The sequence below is a fragment of the Solenopsis invicta genome, chromosome 5 (genome assembly GCF_016802725.1).
Source record: "Solenopsis invicta isolate M01_SB chromosome 5, UNIL_Sinv_3.0, whole genome shotgun sequence".
NCBI classification, from domain to species: Eukaryota; Metazoa; Arthropoda; class Insecta; order Hymenoptera; family Formicidae; genus Solenopsis; species Solenopsis invicta.
In genome coordinates this window covers 18085621-18110200 of record NC_052668.1, presented here as the reverse complement: position 1 = coordinate 18110200, position 24580 = coordinate 18085621, and the positions used below count along the sequence as shown (strand labels likewise).

The 24580-nt window shown below is 38.8% G+C and overlaps 3 protein-coding genes across 20 annotated transcripts in view; 1 reads left to right on the top strand and 2 right to left on the bottom strand.

Moving 5' to 3' along the window:
• The window catches only part of LOC105205754 (microtubule-actin cross-linking factor 1), a 108565-nt gene extending 92281 nt beyond the window's left edge, over window positions 1-16284 (bottom strand). For 10 of the 18 annotated variants that reach the window (XM_039449410.1, XM_039449415.1, XM_039449423.1 and 7 more), the window contains exon 1: window positions 9156-12034. Coding sequence is in view for 8 of the 18 variants with exons in the window: in XM_039449421.1 (XP_039305355.1) it covers window positions 9156-9321 (166 nt within the window). In the remaining 10 variants the exon portion in view is untranslated. Of the gene's footprint in view, window positions 1-9155; window positions 12035-13748; window positions 14228-15837 lie in introns of those variants that run through there. The other 8 variants (XM_039449427.1, XM_039449432.1, XM_039449442.1 and 5 more) reach the window with 6 other exon arrangements.
• Window positions 213-24580, top strand: LOC105205859 (venom serine protease 34). The gene is made up of 8 exons (XM_039449445.1): window positions 213-1391; window positions 22108-22325; window positions 22560-22778; window positions 22883-23081; window positions 23414-23614; window positions 23795-23946; window positions 24025-24181; window positions 24277-24580. Exons 1-8 carry the CDS (start codon window positions 1361-1363, stop codon window positions 24300-24302), a joined length of 1203 nt encoding a protein of 400 aa, XP_039305379.1. The 5' UTR covers window positions 213-1360; the 3' UTR covers window positions 24303-24580.
• LOC105205755 (protein Cep89 homolog) lies at window positions 17719-21142 on the bottom strand. Its single transcript, XM_011175256.3, is given in 7 exon segments — window positions 17719-18283; window positions 18357-18609; window positions 18691-18905; window positions 18907-19191; window positions 19257-19861; window positions 19950-20211; window positions 20320-21142. Coding segments are annotated over 7 exon segments (1944 nt in total). The 5' UTR covers window positions 20365-21142; the 3' UTR covers window positions 17719-18004.

Below are 24580 nucleotides of genomic sequence, written 5' to 3'. Positions count from 1 at the left end.
CCTGTATTCAGTCATAAATAATCTTTAATCTAAATAAAAGAAAAAAAAATGAATAAATGTGTAAATAAGTGTAATTAATTAATTACGCTTTCAATCAAAGATTGAAAGTTATTTACGACTATGAATATCAGCCTAAGACTTTAGATATGTTTTAAAATTATTTTATGTTACTTTCAACTTGATTAAATTTCTTCAGCTCAACTTTAACTTAAATACATAAATACTTGAACTGAAAAGGTTTAATCAAGTTGACAATTTTTTTTTCCTCAATGTACATTTTCGTATATTTTGGACAACGTTATCACGATGTCGATTCGAAAAGACATGCGAAAAACGCTTCACTGAAAGCTATTCAAAGGAGCAGTGTATTTGTATCATAACGGGCGTCATCATTGAGGCATTCACGCCCGATTATTTGGCCTCTAACGATGCTCTAGAGTTCGATCCGGAGAAGCACTCGCGATCAAGTGGAAGACACGTAGGGCCACCAATACTATTTAGAGCACCGGCAATCTTTCATGTACCCCACCCAGTAACAAACGCGTACCCAGACCATTCTATGGACGAATCGAGTGAGAGAAAGAGAAAGAGAGCTCTGGTCAAATTTTCCCGGTGGGGTCACGCGTTATTTCTCGCAGCCACGTAACCCTCGCCAATATGCGTGTCTAGGGACGCTTAAATTGATCAGCTATTCATACCTTGATGCAACGCGGAATGGATGTATGGTCGTCGCAACGTGTAGGATAAATTACTACCAGGAATTCATGCGTATTAACCTTCCATTCGCGAAATGAACTCGAACCCTGTACCACCGAGTTTTTACCTTGATTAAATGTTATTATCGTTATTAATTAATGTAATTGAAATTCGTTATAAATTAGAAAAAAATGTTACTTTTAAAATTTCTCGGAAACACCACTCAGTATTGAATTAAATTGCACTCGTTTAAATAAGCAGACACGATTACAGCGCTAATAAGCTCAAGTGTCTTCAAGTCTTTGGATTTGTCGTCAACCGTTCAACCAATGTCATCGACCACGATCATGGCTTTATTGTAATTTAACTCGCGTTTTACGTAGCTGGCAGCAACTTTAACTGGCATTCCTAACTGTACAACGATGGAGACCAAGATTACTCCAAATATATAAGTACGTCGCTTCTCATATAAAATCAGTGTTACACTGGACGCTGATTTAATCGTTGCTAATCTTATTAAATATACTACATTAGTATTTTCAAAAATTATGCGGTATCTACGTAACTTACGTGAGTGCTTAAAATACATTTGAGTTTATTGAAACATAAAGTATTGTGCAAGTGACATTGTACGTTAGATACTGTAACATCAACTTTCTAAAAAATGAGGCAGAAATTAAAAAAAGTTTCACAAGGTAAGCTTGTTTCTCTAAATTACACTAAAAAAAAAAATTGAAATATTCAGAAGCAAATACTACTCGTCACATTTCCTTCGATATTTATTAATTATAAAAGTTTGATTGTGGTAACAGAATATACATTTCTATAAAATATATCTCCTCTCTGTAAAATATATTTTGTCTTATTGATCATAGATTTTCGAAATAAATGTATTCATATCGCGAACGAGACGAGTTCAGACATACGCAACGTGCAAAATCAACCATCGCAAGCTCGAGATCGACGTGCGATTCGCAGAGCACATGCGTGCAAATTATCAACATTGCGCTGCCAACGATGACACGTTATTCTCGCACGTGTCTTATCATAAATCACAAGTAAAGAAAAATAAATCTTGAAACTCATAACTTAGATAAATAAAAGATAATTATATAATTATAGATAAAAAATAATTGATTGCAACGTTTCATACTCTAGATTTGCTTGTCAGAAACATAAGATTAATTCTAAAATAATTTCTTCAAAGCGACTTATCAGTGACCTGATTCATGAAAGAGTTCAAGAGTATCAACGGTCACTATATGATAATAATATTAAGGTGTGGTAAAGCGGTGACGGTAGTATCGATGAGATGGGTGCAACGTTCTCGTGATGTTCCAATATCTCTTGCTGGTAAAGTAGAACCAGTCCGTGTTAATTAACAATTGCATTACAAAAAATTGCAATGTAAATTCAATATAACGTATAATTTATATGTAAATTGCAATCTCTTTGTTTCCGAGTTAACAAAAGAAGAATAATCGCAAATAGGATCTCACGTCTATAAGTCGAACTAACTGGCCTAACCTCTGGCCTCCTTATAACGGTATCCAGAGCAAAATTTTTCACTGGTTTAATATAACCTTATATTATTGCAGTTTAATATAACCTTATATTATTATATCATGCTACGTTTATCTTGTATCAAATTAAGATAAGCGAAGATGATTTTTCTATTTGTCTATATAAAAATGATTTCTAGTAAAAGTTTCAACGTTCGACAAAATCGAACTTTTCAAATTTAACTTCAAATTTAATTCAACTTCAATTTCAAAGTTAAAGTTATTTCAAGATAGTTGATTGGTCAATTGAAAAGCGACGCATTAGAAAACGTTAGCCAGAGAAGCACATCGCATGGTTTGTGATTTTTTCCGTGTTGCAATTGTTATGTAAGATTAATTACAACGTACATGTCAATGAGCCAGTCAGGATGAGCACCCCGGTGTTTCATTAGGTATATCGCGGTTATATGGTATATTTACATAGCACTGACACCACACAAGGGAACATGTGCAGACTCAACTCGAGCGAGCGGCATTCTAAAGTATCATTTGCATCTCGAAAGTACACAGAGACGAAAAGTGTTTGAAGACGTTCCAAAATATTTGACATTAATAACATCCAAACGTTTATAACGTTTAAATATTTAAATAACGTCTCAGATTTTTAGGAATGTTCTGTTTCCAAGGATTTTATATAAATAAAATGATATAAAAATATCATTAATAATTTGAAATTCAAAATTGACAATGCTAAATATCTGGAAAAAAAAACGCTGTCTTTCTCTCTCGCTCGGGAATATTATGCAAGATTGCTTGAGAACGCTAAAAGCTTTCATACGAGGCAATGAACCTAGTTCACATTAACTCGTTACATTTTTCCGCCTATACGCCTACATACGGCTCGCAACGCGACGTTACGCGACGTGTGCTCGGATGCGAAATATTCTAACGGTGTGCTGCGAATGAAGCGGTAGTTAGTACCGAGTAGGTGGTGGTGGTGTTGTTGACTATATACTTTTGTTTCTTGCTTTTGGCAGAAGAGAGAGAGAAAGAGGACGGAAAATGTCAGAACATTCGCGGCGCGGTCTTTAGATCTCCCACGAGAATTGTGAAGTTAAAACGCGAAAAGCGACTTCAGTGGGTAGTAGTCATTGTCCATGGTTAAATTTACATTAAGCCCGAGCGGCATAAGCGCACCGCCGCATGGTCACGAACACGTCTCGCACTCAAGTTTAGTCTGCACGCCCCGATGGAGTTTGCACGTCTAAACAGCCGACGTTCTACGTTTACGCGTTGACATATGGGCCCACATGTGGTTTTATGTGAAAATACTTGACGAGCAATTCGGAATCACATTCTTAATTCATTAAAAGCCACAATTATAATATAAAAATTACATTGAACACAACGAGTCAAGCTAGATACACTGAAAAAAAGTATCTTCCGAACAAATCATTTCCTTTGATTTTAATATTAGTTAATGTAAAATAATATGTTTTTTAACCAAGAAAATGTTTCATAAAAAATATTTATTTAAAATTAAAAAAATGTTTTCATTGTAATAGTTGCTATTCTATTTTTACAAATTTGAAAGTTGACAATGGACTTTAATAAACTTCCAATTTACAAAGTTACAATTGCAAACGTTTGGCCATATATTAGACCTACATTAAAATATATACGATGAGTTGGCAGTAGTAGAAGTTTCTGAATAAATAGATGTTTAATACAATCACGTTGTAAGTCTATTACAATCACTACAAATAAACTTCAAAACTTGTGAGAATAGTAAATACTACCTAGCTTGTTGTAGCCAATTTTTAAAATTTAAATTAGTAAGACATTTTCATTGTTTGTTTACTGCAATACAAAAGCTTCTAATTTCATCGTTAAACGCCGCTTAGTAATAAAATTATTGAAACGCCTTTTTCAAAGTGCCTTTACGCCGCAAGACTCGGAACGGCCTTCTGTACTCTCACAGGGAAAGTCGTCCAACTGGCAATAATTAAAAGTGGAAGGCGCATCGCCTCTAGGTAGATAGACTCTAAGCAGAGAGGCGAACGAAGAGGCAGCTGATGGCATATAGCCGGGCATCGAACCGTGACCCGAGCACCTGTTGCCGCCTCCACGGCCGTGGCTCAATGTGAACTGACCTAACTTGTCCCTACTTCCTATAGTCCGCGGGAGATAGAGCGATTCGACCAGCCCAACCAGTAGACAAAAACGATGCCGCTGTCAACGGCTTGAGAAATCAATCCGTGAAAACTTGGCTGAGCTATACATTAAACATTAGAGAATAGTCAGGGTTGTTTAGAGAAACAGGAAAACAATATTCCCTTGAACTTTTCTCGATTTTCTCGGTCACTTTTTAGAAAAATTCCTGGATTGAAGCCAAAAAGAAGCATTAATAAAAACAAAGAAAAATTATAGAAATTCTTTTTTTAGAGCATGGCTACGTGAACCGTAGCCTTGAAATCTCGCCCATTGTTCGCACATTGCTTATTGAGATTTAATTATTTCACTAAAACATTATGTTCTACTTTCACCATTTTTAATGATTTCTACTTGATGATTTTTAAATTCTCTGATTTTTCTCTGGAATCACCAACAACCTTGACCGTTATTAAATACTTGAAAAATATTTTGAATCTTCATGCAGCATTTTCCAACCAATTTTCTCATCTTTTATAAAATCGAGAATTAGGACGAAAGATATAGCAAATATTTTTCAGATAATACTCGAAATCGTATCTTTCTCTATTTGATAAAGAAATAAAAACAACTTTACAAATTAAATTGATAAATTGTGTTCGCAATAAAAATTTTCTACATCTTCGAACTAAAGCAAATTTTAGTCGGGAAGAATTTGATAGATGATATACGGCGCTATGACTAGACACTTTGTGATATTCAATTACGCAACAATGGACAGGTAGTTCCTGGATCGCATCACCGTCGTACAAATAGACGGCCACGAAACGTGCTACTGCGAAACGCGCGTTGACTACCTTATGACTAATAGCGCATAACAAACTTAAATGGCCACGGGTCATTAATACTTAACGAATAGATGGGTATGTGATACATAGGATCTCAATGCATCTTACGTTAGCTACCGACTTACACACGCGTGCCTCGCAAATTAAATTGTGACATACAATCACGATAAGAGAAACCTAATGTCATTTGCAAAAGAATCTACAGATCTAAAGAAATTCTTTTCTACCTATGACTATGTAAATTCTTCCTCACTCATGCCTCATCGTTATTCAGTACTATTTTTGTACATCCGGGCGTCTCGAATAATGAAGTCGGAAGAATAATTGACACCCACGCGCCACCACGCACGTCCGAGACAGATGATAATCAAGGAAGACCGAACGCGTCGCGACGCGAGGCACCGAAAAGAAAAGAGAAGAAAAGAAACTGCGGCGTCCGTGGAAGAAAAATTATCGCGGTAAGACGATCTCTGACGCGCAACTCGATATTTACAGAATGCACTCTCGGGTTTCTGCTCTCGTTGGCTCCTCGTTGAAGGACGAGCTCGACGTTGTCGCAAAGTACGGAAACGCGATGGTCATTATGTTGGAATCTCACAATATTTCGTTTTTTTTTATTTTACCAAGATTTACGTGTTTTTGACAAGCGTTGACTTGTCTAATTATTTTTGAATACCAAGATTTATTGATTTACATGTATATACTATTGACAACGGAAACGCGTAAATCCAGCGATTTTTTGTGATACCTGAATTTTTTTCATAATTATCCCATTAATGCTTTTGGATTAAAATGAAATTAAAATATTATTTTGTGTTGTTCAAATATCGATTAATTTGACATCTGATCAGATCTAAAGATTGTTGTAAGGGTAACGACGAATGCGAAAGGATTAACTGCACACCAATATAAATGGAATGTAGGTCATCATTATTCAAAAGTACACAAAAAAACAATGTTCTTGTTAACAATTGCCGAAGGAAAAAAACGGAAAAAAACGAAAATACTGCACGTTACATCATAATTTTTATTGTCACGAGATGTAGCGAATTTCATATATTAAGTTCTTGGCAGAATTTTTATTTGTCTAGATCGCTGTCTGAGGATCGTTAGTCTCGCAAATTAGGGCGATCAGCAGACAGGCCTCGCGTTATCGCATTAATTTCAACAGTCGAAAGGTAACGCCCAGAACCTTTGTGCACCGCACCGGCTGACCATTGTGTTAGAATAGCAGACCGTTAACACGCATTTCGTTCATTATCCATATTCTTTTTTTTTTTTTTACGTGACCCCAATTATCTCCTAAATGAACGTCAGAAAGCTAATCGTACAATTCGGTACACGGAGTGCTCGCATGTTCACCGCATGCTCACGAGGGTCACCATTGATCGACACAATCTCCGTCAATCAAAAACAACGTGACAGCGAATTAAATAATCAGAGTAACAGTGCGCACCGAAAAATAATCCTATCAATGCAGGGTTAGAAAAAATTATTTTGAAAAAAAGCTTAGTAAAATTTTTTCGAGTCTTTTGAGTATTGATTTTTTTTTTTAGGGTTTTATGTGTTCTATATTTTTTTTATAGTCCATACACACACTAATGATTAACAAAATTTACTGTTCAATTGATAATTCAATTATAAATCAATTTCAATTTATTTAATTTAGTAATTAATATAAAACACATCTATAAAAAGAGCAACCTATGCCAAATCAGATCGACCAGCCTTTTCATTTATTAAGCTATTATTAAGTTTTAATTAAATCTTTGGGTGGGATTTTTAAGTGAATTATTTTTTTAATGGGTTCAACCCTGTAAATGTCATTCCTACATTATTATAATTTTGTATTATCGTAAATGTTACGTCAACCATTATCATGCGTATCCTACATAGAAAGTGATAAAAATCTAGACACGGTAAATGCCATTCAAATAATCAGGCTCTGCGTCAAAAGGGAGTGCACTTTTATCTAGTTAAGTGCACTTCTATCAGATGTCCGTCTCTCTCATTCGCAAACGGTAAATGACTGACAAAGATTCGACGAACGATAACGTTCTGCTGACAACGAGATACGTTGTCTCTGTGTGTACAAAGAGATCGTAAAGTTCGTGGGAGAGGAATTTACATGCGAACGATACGGCCAATGATCGGGTGTCGACGTCCCAGCGCGGCATCAGATTACATTAAAATGCATAATAAATTTAGAATAGGCAGTAATTAAATTATTTCGTATCCAAGAACGAGTATTAAAAGAATTTATATTCATCTACGATGACTCACCGATGTATTACAAAAATAGTTGAACGAGCAACAATAAATTTTAATATTACTTTTATAATTTAATTATATCATGTAATGCTTATCACATTTTGAAGCTTACAATTAGTGACACGCCCAGCAACAATTTCCGAAGGTCTTTCTTTTCTCTCCACATTTTCGAGCCTCAATAACATCAACAATTGATCATCTCATCGAAGACCGGATAAGCCACGTGGGTTCGACGCCGGCAGAGTCGAACACATTCGCGGATGTTTACGATACACCGAGCCCAAGTTGGCAGTCGGTTTTGTCGCCCCGAGAGCAAGATACATGTCTGAACAACGCTTTGCACTGTGTTACAGCCGAGAAGAGCCGGACGCGACCATGCACTTGCTAATGCGCCTCTATATTTATCGTCGAAAAGTAAATAACCACCGGCTGAAATAGCCGCGTGTCAACGTTGTTAACATTCTGACCCTACGAAAGCGCGCCCGCAGACGAGAAGGCGAGCGCATTAAGATGAATCAGCGACATCGGGCAGCGTCTCCAAATCTCGCAGACTCACCGCGCATTTGCGCCGCATGAATTCACGAATGCGAGTTCACGCTGCTAGAGAAGCGAGTCGAGCAGCAAGCTACGGACTCGAGTGCGTACTCGGATTACGCGTTATACCTGAGTAGCAATCGTGTGATTTTTTCCGGGGAAGAAATGTGAAAATTTTTACTGTCGGAGTTAATGGAGAAACTTTTTTACTTTGTACCCGGTCTAAAGAAAAAGTTACCGATTACCAGCAAATTTTCGAATGTACTAGCTAAAGCAGCAATCGCTGCTGCTACTGTCATTCTAAAGATCTTTCCCGAAGAAATTAAATTGCGAATTTCATATGGTAAAAAAAATCTTGATAATATCCAAGCTTATTTAATTATTTTCGTTCGTTATAGAAGCACGAATAAATCAAAAGTATGAACCAAGATAGAACACAAAGTCATAAGAACATTATAATGATATCATTATGACTTGTTATTACTTAATGCCCGATTTCTTCACCTCTAGATAACTTTCTCCACGAAATATCTCTCAGAAAATATGATAATTTCCAGCATATTTTGTGTCGAAAGTTAGCAGTATGAAAAATAGCTATCCATTAAATACGTAACTAGAGTTGTTTTTTTTTTTTAGTTAAACTGTACTAGTTCAGAGTTTATCTTTCTTCTTCCAACGTAAAGGAAAAAAGATAAAACTGTAAACTAATGCAGCCAGTTCAGCTAACAAAAAGAACACGCCTTAGAGGTTCCAACAGTGACAAAAACGATTTTTTAGTCAATTGATGAATATCTTTATCTAGAAGATGGTTATAGAAAGATGTTGAGAAATCGAGCATAAGTCAACAAACGTTAGCCTTATGACATCATTATGATGTCACCGAGTAACAAACGAGTGGCTTCTGATATCATTACAACTTCTACGTACTACTTCGAGAACCTGCTACGCAATTCGGCGTTAATCGCGCGTAAATTTTACAAAATCAAAGTTTTCTCTGTTGCATTTCTCGTGCCATGGAGGCACACACATGATTATTAGAACGCTGCGGAGCGTTCGCTCGAGTATCCCGGGATATCCCCAAGAGTCATCCACCGTAGGCATGCAATTAAGGCTACAAGCAGCGGTCGATGTACGACGTTGCGGTACTACTCACCAGCGATTCGCAACACGGCCCGGTCGGCAGGATCGAGCTGCAGGATGCTCAGGGGCTTGTCCTTCGCCCATTCCTTGAGGCTGCCGTCCAGCTCGAACTCCATGATCCCTGCAGCCCAAGCCGTCCGATTGCTTCTCTTACACCATACTCGGGTCCCGCGCCGCATGCGTGTCTCTCTCTCTCTCTCTCTTTCCGCTGCTTTCCGTACGGCACCACGTCTCGCGATGGCAATGTCCTTTACACACCGCTACCACCACGACGCTGCGTCAACAACAACTCGCGGCCGTTTGTCGACATCATTGTTTACATCACTGCGCGACGCGATACCGAACACCATGAGACGCGAGAGGGTCCATCCGCCACACGTGCGCTTCGACGCACGTGCGTCCACTGCGAAGAAAAACGTAACACTCTCACACCGCCGTCCCCTCCTCCTCGCCTTCTCTCCTTCCCGCGTCTTCGCGCCCGCGCGGATCGCGTTTGTTTGTTTGTTTCATCCGAAACGAATCGCGCGGTTGCTGCGAACCGCGCGACGAAACATGAGACTCGGAAGGAAAAACGGAACTACGGAACCACGATGACACGCGCAGCACGGCGACCGACGTTCGGTCGACCACGCTTCGCTACTAGAGCGTTCGGCTCACCCTCTGTTCTAGATCGCGCGGGACTCTGACTCGGGAAGGGGATGGGAGTAGTCGCGATAGAGAAAATTCACGAGGGTTGTGGGGTCACGTATTATTTATCACGCGAGCGAAACGTGCTCGTTGAAGCCGCTGTATACACGCTGAAGGGCGTCTGAAACCGCCGCGCGGCTTCCGAGAACTCTAGCTACCTAGGGGACGAAATGAAAATAATGCTGGCGGCTATCTTGAGATCGCGACACGACCTTGACGAACCGACGGCGACACGTGCGGATGAGTGAAGTCGTATTTCGATCATTTTCTATATTACACTTATTGAAATATAACGTTGCTTCGTGAACGTTGCTTCCAAATGAATCTGTCAACATTTTTTTGCAGACCGTAGAGAAAAGTTGCATCCAAATTTGTTAACTTATCCATGTATGTTATTGTATTTACATTTAATCTTTTTGTTTAATTAACATAGCTATTGAATTAACAAGATGCTTCCAATTAGATTAAGCTGCTCGCTCAACGGTATTTTTTCTCTTGGCGACTTTCCTCTAAGAATCGCTCTTTCCGTCCGACGCGTTGTGTCATCCCGACTGTTAAAGCATGTAGTTTGTAGCAACCATGTGAATTTATACCATTTTCCAGCGTATCATATACATGGTACTTCTCTGAACCGCTATGAAAATACTAGCCGGTCGTTTGTCGTGAGCTTATCCGTACATTGACCCGCGATCTTTACAAATGTGGCCAAAGCTATCGACTTCTCTATTCGCATTTATACCGGGCATCGACAGAGCTTCCGGAATTCATTGCTCGCGCGCGCATGATGTACCGTTAGATTATATTTCAAACAATCAAAAGCCGGCGTGAGTTTAAATTGTATCAAACGCGGGGCATTAACAAGGCCGCTATAAAGGCGCGCTCGCCCACGAGAAAAATCCGCGATGAATGGAAGAGAGGCGGCAACGCGCACGATGAAACCGTAATTAAGAAGCGGAACACGCCAACTCTCTGGGGAAGCTCTCCTCTCCCGTTTCTTCACTCTCTTTCCTCTTTGCCGAACCACGCTTTCGACGGCGCGCGACGCGGATATCCGTTCCACTTACACAAGCTTCGAACGGCTTCGATTCGCGCTCGAAATAATGCTCGGCTCGAACGAATAAATTGGGCGAGCGATTCGCAAACGAGGCGCGACGAGAAACGACGAGCGAAATGTCGCGACGCGATGGATATTTTCGTGTCTCTCCTTCGGACGACGGGTTAAAAAGTTCATTCGGCTGAAAAGAAAATGACGGGCTCGCGTCGGGTAAAGCGTGACACAAATTCACGAGATCGTATCTGGGAAATTCGCGTTTCCTCTCCTGCTGCGTGCAATTAATGCCGCTTCCGGTTAAAATCTAACGAAAAAGCCGTCGGCGGTTTACAATAGTAAACCTTACTCAAAGAAACTCCCGACGCGTCGAGATCTGGTTTTACGAGCGAGCCATTAAAGATCTCTCTCTCTCTCTCTCTCTCTCTCTCTCTCTCTCTCTCTCTCTCTCTCTCTCTCACTCTCTCAGGGTGCTCCGTGTCGTTATAACCGGTCGCCGACGAAAGCTCGCATCTGCCGCGTGACTACACCGCCTTGTCGAAAAACGCCACCAACGACGAACGGCGATACGCGCGAGATAAAAGACGGTCGTCTCGCGTGTTCTTCTCGTAGATATTATGACTTTCAAATTATTCTGACAGTCGTATTCTCATCGCGTACCTGACCTGCGAGGGCGGCTTTCATTTTCAACGTCGAACGCGATTTGCATGCCGACTAAACGGGAATCGAGTTTAACCTTAAACACGGTGGGATCAAGAGAAAATACACCGGTCCGTTTACGATTTCTAATCACATTCGGTACCATCAGGCACATTTTTATCTCTTTTTAAGAATAGAATATAACAGAATGTATGACAAGTTTAATTCTAGAATACGATCTTTTCGTGTTTTACAAATTATTCTTCTAAATATACCTTCTTTTATCTCATATGTTTCATAAAGCACGTGACAAACGTTATTCTATAGACAATCAAAATATATTTAACATAAAATGTAATAATTATTTGTGGAAATTTATTATCGCGATAAGAAGTCGGACTAAATACATTTTAATTTAATAGATAAAACGTCTGCTCCGAATCAGTATTTTGCAATGCGTATTTCTTCAATAAATTTAGTATATTTTTTGATATGCATTTCTTCCAGAAAGAATTATTCGTTATTTTATTCGAGAAAAATATCTTTCAGCTCTTTTAATTTAAATAAAAAATAGTTGAAATTTTTACAATATTAATTAATATATTTTCTGACGTGTATTTCTTAATAAATTAAATATATTTTTCGACGTATATTTCTTCCATAAAGAATTATTCTATAAGAAAAATATCTTCCTTCGTTAACTCTTCTAATTTAATGGATAAATTTCTACAATAATTTAATATATTTTTCTATAAAGAATTATTTGAAAAATTAATTATTCTTTCAAACATCTTTCTCTGTCAATTTTTCTGACGAATAAAACCGAATAGATTCGTTATAATGAATTTTCGAGATATGCATTTCGAGATATGTCATAACTCTGTAGTTTTACGAGCCTTTCCTCGGGAAAATGAGTACCTACGAGTTTAGCTGCATTATTAAACGCGCAGCACACATCGATCGATCGACGAGCGCCACTCGTTCGCCTGCGATACAACCGATTCCTTTTCTTTTCGCAAAATTCTATTTCGCCTCGAAATGTTACATAGGTCGAGGGTTACCGCGGCGATAAATTTTCGACGGAAGGTCGAGAAGTCTGAAAAGTGAAACCGTAAACCGGTATCGATCCGAAACTTTCCGAGTCGCTAGCGTGGTATTTCGAAAACGCGATACGTACGCAATCGGCTGGATTTAATTAATTAGAAATCCGGCGCGACTCCTCGACGACGACAACGGCAGATTACCGGAGTCCTCTATTTTTTTTTTCCAAGTATCTCTTTTCGCCCGTTTATCACCGCGCTATCACGTTACACTTCCCACACTTTCAAGGTCCGTCGGTTGCGTAAATCGAAAATATCGCGCGGCGTGTTGTACCTGGCGCTTAGTCACTGGCAGCCTACATTTCCCCGCGAGCTCGTTAAAGCGAGCACGAAATCAACACACGGAAAACACACACGTGGCTGTGTACGAGCGCGTTCTCGCAAGAGCGCTAAGATTAGTCATATTCGCTTCTATCAACGTTTTACATCTTTCCCCCTTTGTCCCGCGTACTCTCCGAATGTGCTGCAACCAGATGTAATTAAAAGCGCGAGGAATGGAGAAAATATCGATCGAAACGTCGGCTTTCTAAACTCGATCCTCGCCATCGACTTTTCGGGAAACTCGCGCACTTTCTTCTCACTCACTTCCGCACTTTCGCGAAGACACAGCCGCGAATATCACGCGCGTACGTATGTACATGCTACTTGCGCTATCGAGACGAATACGCGACGCAAGATCGCGATATCGTTGGCACAAGTGCGCCCCCCGCCGCGTAGCAAAATTGTAATCAGCTCAATTACAGATTCGGAGATCGAGTGGGACATATTCGCTGCGCGCCTCGCGCCTCGTTCCTCCTCGTCGTCGTCGTCGTCGTCGACGTAATCGTGAGACACGTCGTCAACGTCGTCTCGCGTCGTGGCGCCGCGGTTTTCGAGCCAGCTAACCTAGTCGCACGCCAAGTGTAACGAGGATTCTACTTCCGGCGTTCTCGCGGAGCGGAGCGCCGTTCCCTCCCGCGCACCGCGTCCGCCAACGCTCGGAGCGTTAACTGCAGGCGGTGATAGAGCCACGCGACGGCGACGATCTACGCGTGCCACGCGCAAAAAGAGTGAGAGAAAGAGAAAGAGAGAGAGAGAGAGATGGAAGAGCGCGGACGTGAGACAGAGAAAGAGAGAGAAAAGGGGGGCTTACGCTCTGAAAATAATCCGTCGCACCTCCCGCGCGTCGTCCTTGCCTCCTGGTGATAGTGGTGCACCGCTTCCTCACGGTGGCATCGTCCGCGAGCACGACGCCGGCGGCGTCGAATCAGATCCGACGGGGACCGAGCAACGGCGAGGGCGAGGGCAGGGTTGGGGGGGAGACGGATGACGAATCTGCTCGCCGGCGATCGTCCGTTCGGACGGAAAACGAGCGAAAATCGATGTTTTCCAACGACGCGGAGGAGGAACGACGGATGCCCCTCGCGCGCGCGACGGCGACGCGACACCTCGTCGCACACACTCCGCGCACTCCCGTTCCCGTGGTTCCCGGCGAGAGAGAGCGCGCGTCCGCTCGGCACGGACGGGATTAACGCTCCCGGCGATTAACGCACCGAGACACGCGAACGCACCACCGCGTAGTCGCGAGCGTGCACGCACCCCGCATTATCACCTTATCACGCCACGATTTTCGCGTCACGAATGCGCGAGTCCGGTTGCATACGGACGACGGACGACGCGCCTAGCAGACGACATTTTGCCTGTGTGCGCGAGCCCGCCCGAGGCGCGCCGGAAACGGCCGAGGCCAACGGGGCGGCTCGGACGCCCCGCGAATATTCAATTCGAATCTTCCACCGCCACGAGGAAGTTCAATCGATATTTCAGTGCCCACCTTGAACGGTTTGCACGATCCGCGTGACTGGCTTCAGGCATCGAGCATGTAACTTTTTCCCGGGATTACGTTGTGTTTATGTGTAAAATGTAAATAGTTTACACGACGCTTAAACAACGTAAACTATGTAAACTACGTATATAAAATGTCATCTCTGCAAACTGTAAACTGTGGATCATAAATTTGAATCTGATATGTAATATAATGAAAATTTAATATATAATTTTCTTTAACTTTTTAATTTTTAATAATATATATTCAATATCATATATTTTTGTTATTAATATATTAAAATCAGATATACTAACAATTTTTAAATTTAATTACTTTTTTCTATATTGTGCTTTGTATTATCTAATTTACAATAGTTTATATATTTTACAGGTTTGCATTGTTCACATAAAAAAAATTCGTGAAAGAGAAATTGTGAAAAATTATATTTCCTTTTTTATTTTTAATATTATATATTTTTACTTTACCAATACTAAAGTTAAATTATATTAATATCTTTATAATTATTAACATACTTAATTTTCTATTTTGATTTATTCAATTTATAATAATTTATATTGTTTGTATTGTTTACATAAAAAAGATTTTTTTATGTAAATATAACATAAACGTAAATAATGTGTAAATAATTCGTGTAGATGTGATCTTGAAATTTTAGGACAAAAAATAATAAAATATCAATTACTAATGAATTTATTGAAGCATTTCATTAATTTTTTTTCAGGGATTAAAGTTCATGAAGAAATTTTTTACTTTACTTCTAAAACAAAAACGAAAAGCGAAAAATTCCTTTATTGACTACGATGACAAAAATTGTAGGAAAAAGTTGCATGACCGATACCTAGAAATCTGATTACAATTTACATATCATATATTTTAATATATTTCAATTTTATATTCTGTCTAATTATTTTAATCAAATTTATTCTAATTTATTTTAGTCCAATCTACCAGATCATTCACATTTAATGAACATTTTAAAACGTTTAATCGATATGTTTTTGTGATATATGAGAAACGTTTATTAAATATTTACAATGTCTAATACTTCACGTTTATTAACTCATTGAAATGTCTTGTACAAAAACAGTATTTTAGTAAAAAAAATCATTAATATAAACGTTGCAAAACCTTATAAAACGTTAATAGATAGTTTTAATAGATAGTTTAATAGGTAGTAGAAAAACATATCAAATTTTAATTTTAATGTTTGTTTTTCAATTTGGAATTAATTTTCAACGTTTAATAAACGTATTTTGAACCTGTGTCACTTGAGTAAATATCTTATAAAATGTCTATTCCGTGCTTTATATTTTTATACGACGTAAAAAATCTCGCGGTTTCTTTCTCCAAGTGAAATAACAAAAAATAAAATAGATTACTTTTTAAATCTACTTACTATAAATTTATTTCAAGCGACAACGAGTTTTTATTTCACTTTTCAATGTCAAAAACTTGAACTGTCTTGCCTCCTTTCAGCACTATCGTTAAAACACGCTCGTTAATCTTCGCGGATTTGCTTCAAGTTCGTCGGTCACGCATACATCTCGCGCGAGAACTACTTCCTCAAATTAATATATACCTGTCGCGCGTAATCGGCGTGCGACGTAACCGGCGCAGTAGTTAGCTTTAACTAGACGCTCGCATTTTTACGCGACCTCTCGCTCGCGCGCGCTCTCGACGGGCGTGACGTCACGAGCTATATGGTAGCGCGAAGCAGATCCCCGTTGATCAAAGTGTATACACGGCGAGATTCTCTGAGCCGCGCGATGGAAGATTACTTCGTCTCTTTTAGATCACAGATCTTTCCTAACGGAAAAAATGTAAGAAATGCTACCAAAAATTAGACTTGCGACGCGTCTCGACGACGAAAGGTGCGAGATGCACGGATGGATTTCGGGCGCACAGAGGCATCGCATCGGCGTACAGCACGGGCGATTACTTTATTGCGCGTCGCAAACGGCATCACCGATAAATCGACGACCGTGATTTTACCTTACCCAATCATCAGGCGCGCACGAGATTCATGGATGGCGAACGGATGCGAGAGATACGGAGCGATTCGAAAGCGGCTCCGCGCACCACCATGACACCTCCCACTACAGTACAGTCGCAATTCGGAAATTCTCGAACGGCGATATTTCGATTCTCGAAACGATAGTCAAATCGCGATAATTAGACTCGCGCGCTTTTGGCGCACTTATGCACGTAATATGAAATATGTATATTTTTTTGTACAATTAAAAAGTGAATTTTAAAAGTTAATTTGAAAAGTGAAAAGTGAAGCATTATTCATATTAAATTAAAAATTTATAATTTTTTAAAGTTGGATTACTCATAACAATTATAATATGATCATTAAATAAATTTAATGTTTTATGTATGTATTTCAGAAATAATTAAAGTTAAAAATTAATTCATTTAAAATTAATGAAGTTATTAATTAAAAATTATTAACATTTTAATTTTATTAAACTTTTAACTTTTTAAGTAGTTACTATCCAACTCTGTACAAGTACTTATATCATATGTCAAATATTAAGGATGATTGATACGAATTATTCGGAACAATATGACTATAACACTTGCGAAATCTCTTTAATGGGAAACAAAGAGAGGGATCTTTCGATCCCCTCCTTACGAAAATGATAAATGTAATTGCAAAGGTGCCGATTAATCTCTTTTCGATGTCCGGAAACAACTTGATTAAAAGGTAAGGGATAGATTACAAGCAGTTACAATATCTGAAGTGTTTTCTCGATGTCCACATTATCGCAATATCGACGTAAAAGCCAACGTTTATCTGCACTCGAGAAAAACGTTCGGCAATTAGCGAAGATCGGCGTTCAGCAAACGCTCGGCAAGGTGCGATATGAGTGATTGCGAGCGCACTTACGCGCCTTGCATGTTAATATTAATGGAACGTGAGATCACTCCTATAAGTGGGGACGTTAATTTTTCACGTCGTGGCCGCGACGGTTCCCCGACCGGTTAACTCCGCTGTCACCGGCGGCAACCTTCAAAACCTTTTGCCGGTTGATGTCACCGCTGTAATAAAACCGGTGATACTATCGATAAATCTGCCGTTTCCTCCGAAGTATTGAAACGAGAACGTTTGGGTATATTCGACGCGAGAAACGTGTCATTATCATGCGGAATACATTATCTCGACGATCGAGTCGATCGGCGCGACAGCAGAGCCGCTTTTAAATTCGTGACGTAACATTCGGCTTGACATCGATGTCACGCCGATCTGGATGAAAACGCAATAAAAAAACGATGTAATTATATAATCATGTATATGTAATAAAATTACAAAGGTCGAACTGAATACATTATGCTACATATATATTGCGCAATGACTAGTTTCCATTTATAGCCGGCAAGGATAATTGTTGTTACGCCATGTAAATTGTTACATAGCGTAACAATGATTTGCCATCGTCACTTTCTTTAATCGCCCCTCTCGTCGCGATATAATAAGGACGGAACTGGATTTATATTTATTTATATACATTTTTTCTACTCGTCCACTAAATAGCAGACGATTTTTCCAAGCGTTTTAACTAAACGTGCTGAATCTTGACGCTTTTCTGCGCCTCTTTAACCTTCTTGTTGTCAGTACTGGACTTTCCGGTAACTTTCCAAACGAGTTCCAAGTTCTCGCGAGTCGCGTTGATCTCTTTCTGCAATCGTCCGATCGTCTCCTCCTTCTGCTTCAGCAGGTGCTTGAAGCGTTGCAACTCGCGATGGTACTCGTCCTTCATCCGGTGCACTCCAAGTTGCTGCACCTTCATATTTTTCTCCGCCAGCGCTAATTGCTGCTTAGCACCTTCATGTACGATCTGACGATAATAAGTAATCACATTTATAAAATCAATGAAAAATTAAGCATGTAACTTCTTTTTATTAAATTACCTTTAGTTGGTCCTTCAGGTGACCCACTCGCTGAGTGATAGTATCGCCAAGCAAATGAATGCTGGCATTCTCATTTTCCGTTTCGTGTAAAAGTTTAACCAACTTATCTCGTTCAGCAGCCATTCTTTCATATTCGCTGAACAACTCTTCGCAGTATAGTGTAGTTTTCCTTAATTGCTTCTTAAAGGAGTCCCGAGATATTTGCATGGAATGCGTGATTTTTTGAAAATGCTCCAGTTTTCGCTGCATACGTCTAAAAAGAGAAAAGAAATGGAATAAAAGTTCAAATCACAATTACAGGTTATAGTTTGCAATGTATTGATATGAAACTTACTTCAAACGCTTCTCAAAGCTCTTATTTAACCCTTTCAATTGATTTCTCTCTATCGTAACTACATCCAGTTGTGTTTTATTTTGCCCATAAGATTCATCTAATTCTTTAATGCGAGCGGATAATTTTTCCTTTTCAGTTTCATACTGACGCTTCAATTTCTCAAACAGTTCTCGACATTCTTCGACGGCAGCGTTATGAACATGAGTTATGAACATGAATAGGCATTGTTTTGGTGTTATCGTTTTGCAACTTTTCATATTCTTTGTGAAGAATATCGTATTTCCCTTGAACATTACTCAATTCAGTCTTGGAAGCGAGACACTCTTCGTGAAGTCTGTTATTGTCAAACGACATTGCTTCCACTTTCTGCTCGTATAACGAGTGGATCTCGTGTATCTTTTGCTTCTGATGAGCAGTCTGTCTCGTGTAACACTCGTTCAATTCCTTGAGCAAGTCAGCGTCCTCGGACATCATCTTGATCTCTTCCGCGTACCTGTTACACTGGAAAACTTTTTACTACAATAATTTGTAAGGCGCACGACGATCTTCTTTTATAAATAAAATACCTGTGATTTCCATTTCTCTATTTCGTTCTGCATATATTCATTCTCCATGATGACCTCTTTGCACCTGGTGCTAAAATTCGCGATGTCCTCCTCGTACTTATTTACAAGCTCCTGTTTCTCCGATAGACTCTCCTGGTAGGCGTCTAAAAGTGGACCTAGCGCGTGTGTATTGACCGAACCCCATGAGTCCGATAACGTTTTGATGTCCGTCGGTCTTTTAGAGTCTAATATGTCATTAACATTTTTTGATAGAACACTTAATCCGGACTCCTTCAACTTATCCTGATACCTTTCGAGCTCCGCGTTCAATCGATATATCACGTTCTTAAGAAGCAGCACATCTTCGTTCAGCTGAACATTTTCAGCTTTGCATTTCTGGTTAAATGTTAGAAGACTGGAATTAGTTTTCTCTATTTTTTGCAAAGCATCTGCAAATTTCTTGTGATGCGTATGCAGCTGATGGTATTCCGTTTCACGTTCTGCTAAAAGAGCATTTACTCTCTCGTATTCCTGTTGCAGGCTGTCGTGATTTTTCAACAACCTGTGGTACTTGTTGCAAATTCTCGACATTAAAGAATCCTTTTCTTGTAATTCAGCAATAATCTCTGAAATTGTACAAGATATTTTCTTAGTAATTTTACAAATATTATTTATATTGTAATAAATATATTGCCAGCACACACAAAAACTTACCAGGACTTACGTTAGAACTTTCCAACCTCATTGTTAACATTCGGTTCTCTTCAACTAATCTATCAATCTTCTTTTGAACGCTATGCTTGCTACTTCTTTTAGGCAACGCGATGCCGTTGCCATTTCCATTTTTATCCGCCGATTCCTCGAGCTCACCGTTGACTCTCGAGTGACGTCTAGCTCGATGGAAACGTCTACATCGTAGCGGCTTATGTACAGGCTCCAATTCATTGTCCACGAATGAAATCTTACGACTGCTGCGCTACGATAGAATCGAATGTAAGAGAACAAAGAATACCTTTACGTCGGAATACACCTTTTTATCTTCACGAAGAGACGTGAAAACATTTGAGACACTTGCACAACCTACCTTTTCTTTGATATGTTTATCGGCACTGTGGTCGCGATTCGGCATCGCCCGCAGCTGCTCCGGAAATAAACACGTGGCAGACAGCTGAGTAAAATTTTAAATAGCCATCTGCATATGCGAATCTGACGTTACCGGCATAAACACGTGACGTTTCGATTCGCATTGACTCGAAGTGAGCTTTGAGAAGCTCACGGTTTGATTGTGTTTTGATCACAGCCATGTCTTCGACCGCCATGGCAACCGGCGACGGCGACGGCTGTGTTCCGAATGTTCCGATATACGTACACCTGCTAGCACTGAAAATCTATAGTATATGTAACGTAAACTATAGATTTCCAGTACTGGCAGCGTATATTGGAACACAGTCGACGACGACGACTGGCAGCTGGTAAACGCGAGCTCCGCAACGGTCCTCTGCTTTTCTAGATAATGCTGAACGCGTAAACTTCACTGAAGTTTTCGGTTAGCGGTCAGATGGCTGCAAACGCAAGAGTTCTCTGATTAAGCCTCTCTGGTCAAGCTGACAGAAATGACCGTCGCGCCAATCAATGAAAGCCCGCGGTACAGACATGTGCGCGCGTATGCATATTTCATTCAAGTTCATTCAACGTGATGCCTCTACTGAAAGCGTAGATCGGGAACAAGAAGAGAGAGAGAATTGTCATTTATAACAAAATTGCTCTAACTACCTATAACATATGTTCCGTTTATTCTTGCACAAACTTATAGCTACGCGGCGGATTTCATAACTTGCAAAACTATATGCAACAAGCGTGCAATATGCATGTTGTGCTAATGCTCGACTGCAAAATTGAACAATTAATATTTCTTTAAAAATGTAAAACATTTTACTTTTCTAGTAAACAATTTTTTTGAGATTTTGCTTTATTTAATTTTTTTAAAATTTCTTAAAATTTAAAAATTTTTCAGAATTTCTATATAATTTAAAATTATACAGAATTTTTTCAGAATTCCCAAATTACAAAAATGCTTTTTAAAAAATTTCTCAAATTTTTTATATGAATTTAAATACTTTTCAAAAGAGTTGAAAAAATGTACATTCTTTCAGGATTATGATCCACTGTTTCGTTCAACGCGTCAACTATTCTCAATTTAGATTTGTAATATTTACAAGATCCACGGAAGTTCTGAATTGCAATAATATGCGATGAAATTGATTCGCTTATTGACTTCAGCAAATAGCATAACTCATTCTTGTCTAGCCTGTCTCTATACATTTACTCGAACTTACAATATATGATGACAACCGCAATGCGGTTCTTTATAGACGACAACCTATTTCTGAGTTAATCGTAATGTCACTTTATTACACGGCGATTTGGTAGCAAATCTGATTTCGATTGCCAAAGAGACATGTCTACATACAAATCGAGAAGCTAGCAAAATAGCAAGTACTACATATGTATGTTTCAAAGGAAACCATCTTGGTTGCGCAATGTCGTCGGTAACAACTGCGTCGCAATAATTTATTCCTGGAATACTCTTAAGTGATACTTGGCCACAAACGACTTTTAATTATCATTATTATTTCCGACATAATTTCAGCGCAAATGCTTTTAGTACCTGTCTCGTTTCAGGCGAGATTAAAACCGCTAATTTAAAAATGTTATTTTACGGTAAAACCTCGTATGACATCCGTGACGCAAACTGAATGTAACGATAAATTTAAAAAAATATTATTTTTATATACAATGCATCTTTCTTTCTTATTATGTATCCGTAATAATAAAGGAAATATACATAGATGTAACGAATTGTCTTTTACAGTTGGATTACTCCTGCTGAAGCTGTCGTTCTGTTTTATAATGTCAAACGGCTTGTTTCATCAAAGCTGTAACTATTCTCAATATGTAAAACCCGGTAGCATCTATTACATATACAATTTTGACTATCCTAACGTTTCCTACGGTCGACAACATTGCAAGTGGATTGCGGAAAGTAATTATCGCATCAGATTAACTTGCAAGAATTTCAACATACCGTGGGTAAGATTCATATCTCGTAAGAATCGAACGTAATTATTGAAAGATATTTATTGCCAGAACCGTCGATTCAAGTCCGCCAAGTGAATTTTCTGAGCTTCGAATTGTTAAAGAGCAATATCATAACTAATTATTCATTATTGATTAAAATTACATATAATTAAAAATAATTACATTAATTACCAAATTACAAACAATTACTAAATTTTTTACGATTTAGAATATACTTTTTTGCAGAATTTTAGATGCGCCTTAGACAAGCTAACTGTATATGTGAATGATTCTGCGTCTCAATCCTATTGCGGCAACGAGACATTTAGCATAGAATCGACAGGAGAGTTCATGACCATTGAATTATCAACGTCATTCTGGTCGTCGGGAGTCAAGTTCCTGTGCGAACTGCAAGCGGTCGACGAAATAGAGAATGACAATTGCAGATGCGGATGGAAAAAGCCGGTACGTGCCAAATACGAATGAAATGGAACATAAAAAAATTCAACGTGCACGTATGTAGAAATTTCTATGAACTTTTTGTCCCGACTATTAATTATTCATCACAGACGAAAATAGTGGGAGGTATGGAAACTGGTGTCAACGAATACCCCATGATGGCTGGTCTCGTCGATTATTTTGAAAGAGACGTATTTTGCGGAGCGACTATCGTATCCGAAAGATACGTATTGACTGCAGCACATTGCTTGACGGATAGAAACATAAGTACCATGGCTGTAGTCGTGGGAGATCACGATCTCAGCACGGGTAAAAATATATTTCTTCAAAAACCTTGAAGATTTTTTCCAACAAATTTTTCTTAGAATAAACAGTTTCACTTTTTTTTATATATAAATCGATCTTATTAGTATTTTGATATTTAAGCAAAGTAAATATAAATTAAATACCTATTTATAGAATTAAACTGTAAAATACAACACACATATGCTTACGTAGATCTTAACTAGATATCCCGAGTAATCTTTACAAGATTGTTAAAACTCACGTATTCGTAAAAAAAAGGTTTCGCGTATCTCGTCCCTTCAGCGCTCGTATTAATTATGATAATATTGATAATTACAACCTAATTAATATTACAGGTACAGATACAAATGCCTCGCGCGTCTTCACCGTGTCCAGATTTGACATACATCCTTTTTACGACAGCGAAACTTTAGAAAACGATATAGCTGTAGTAATGGTGAATTCTGTCATAAGTTTCAGCGAAGAAGTTGGACCGGCTTGCCTTCCGTTTCAACACCAATCTGATTCCTTTGCAGGAAGTTACGTGGATTTATTGGGTGAGGCAATATTATCATAGCAGCAATTAATTGTCTAAATAATTTAACGTGTTTTCAAAATATATTACAAGTTTTCATTGTTTTGTGTAAGTGGTGCAAACTGCAAGTTGCACAATAATCTTGTGATCTGCGATTTATACAAATCGACTTTTATTATATTGTTCGGTTTGATCGAAGCAGGCTGGGGAACGACACAATTCGGAGGAATGAAGTCACAAACGTTACAGAAAGTCACTGTAACCGTGATGACGTACCGAGAATGTCGTCGACAATATCCGAATGCCTCGTACAGTCAATTATGCACTTATGGGGAAGGAAAAGATGCGTGTCAGGTAGCGTAGGATATTCTGCGGAAGTTATTGAGTACAGAAAAAAAAATTTTACGTTCGTGTCTACAATTTTTATTACAGTTTGACAGCGGTGGTCCCGCTCTTTGGCAAAATCCTACGACGAAGCGAGAGGTTCTCATAGGTATCATCAGTTCCGGATTTGGTTGCGGCAATGATAAACCAGGGATTAACACGCGTGTCGGCACATACATAGATTGGATCTTATATGTAACGCCGGGTGAGTGCATAAAGTGTACAACGCATCGCGTATGCGTCATTGTATCATTGAGAGCGCATTTATCTTATGATGCTTATTTATGTCTCTGTTTACAGGTACGAATTACTGCATGTCCGAATAAGAAGTTTGTAAATAGAAATGTATAAAGACTTTACAATCTATTATTTTTAGATATTTATTGCGCGCTATTTATATTCTTTTTTATATATTTTTATACAGACTTTTTTTTTAATTTTCATGTAATTTTGAAGTGCGCCAATTAGCACGGTGCTTTTGTGTATGAATCATATTTTACTTGACTTATACAATATTAACGATACGAACTAAAATATATTCCTGATTTATCTTGAACGTTGTACATGAAAATGCACTTCATCTGCATTAATAAAAATCCTGTAA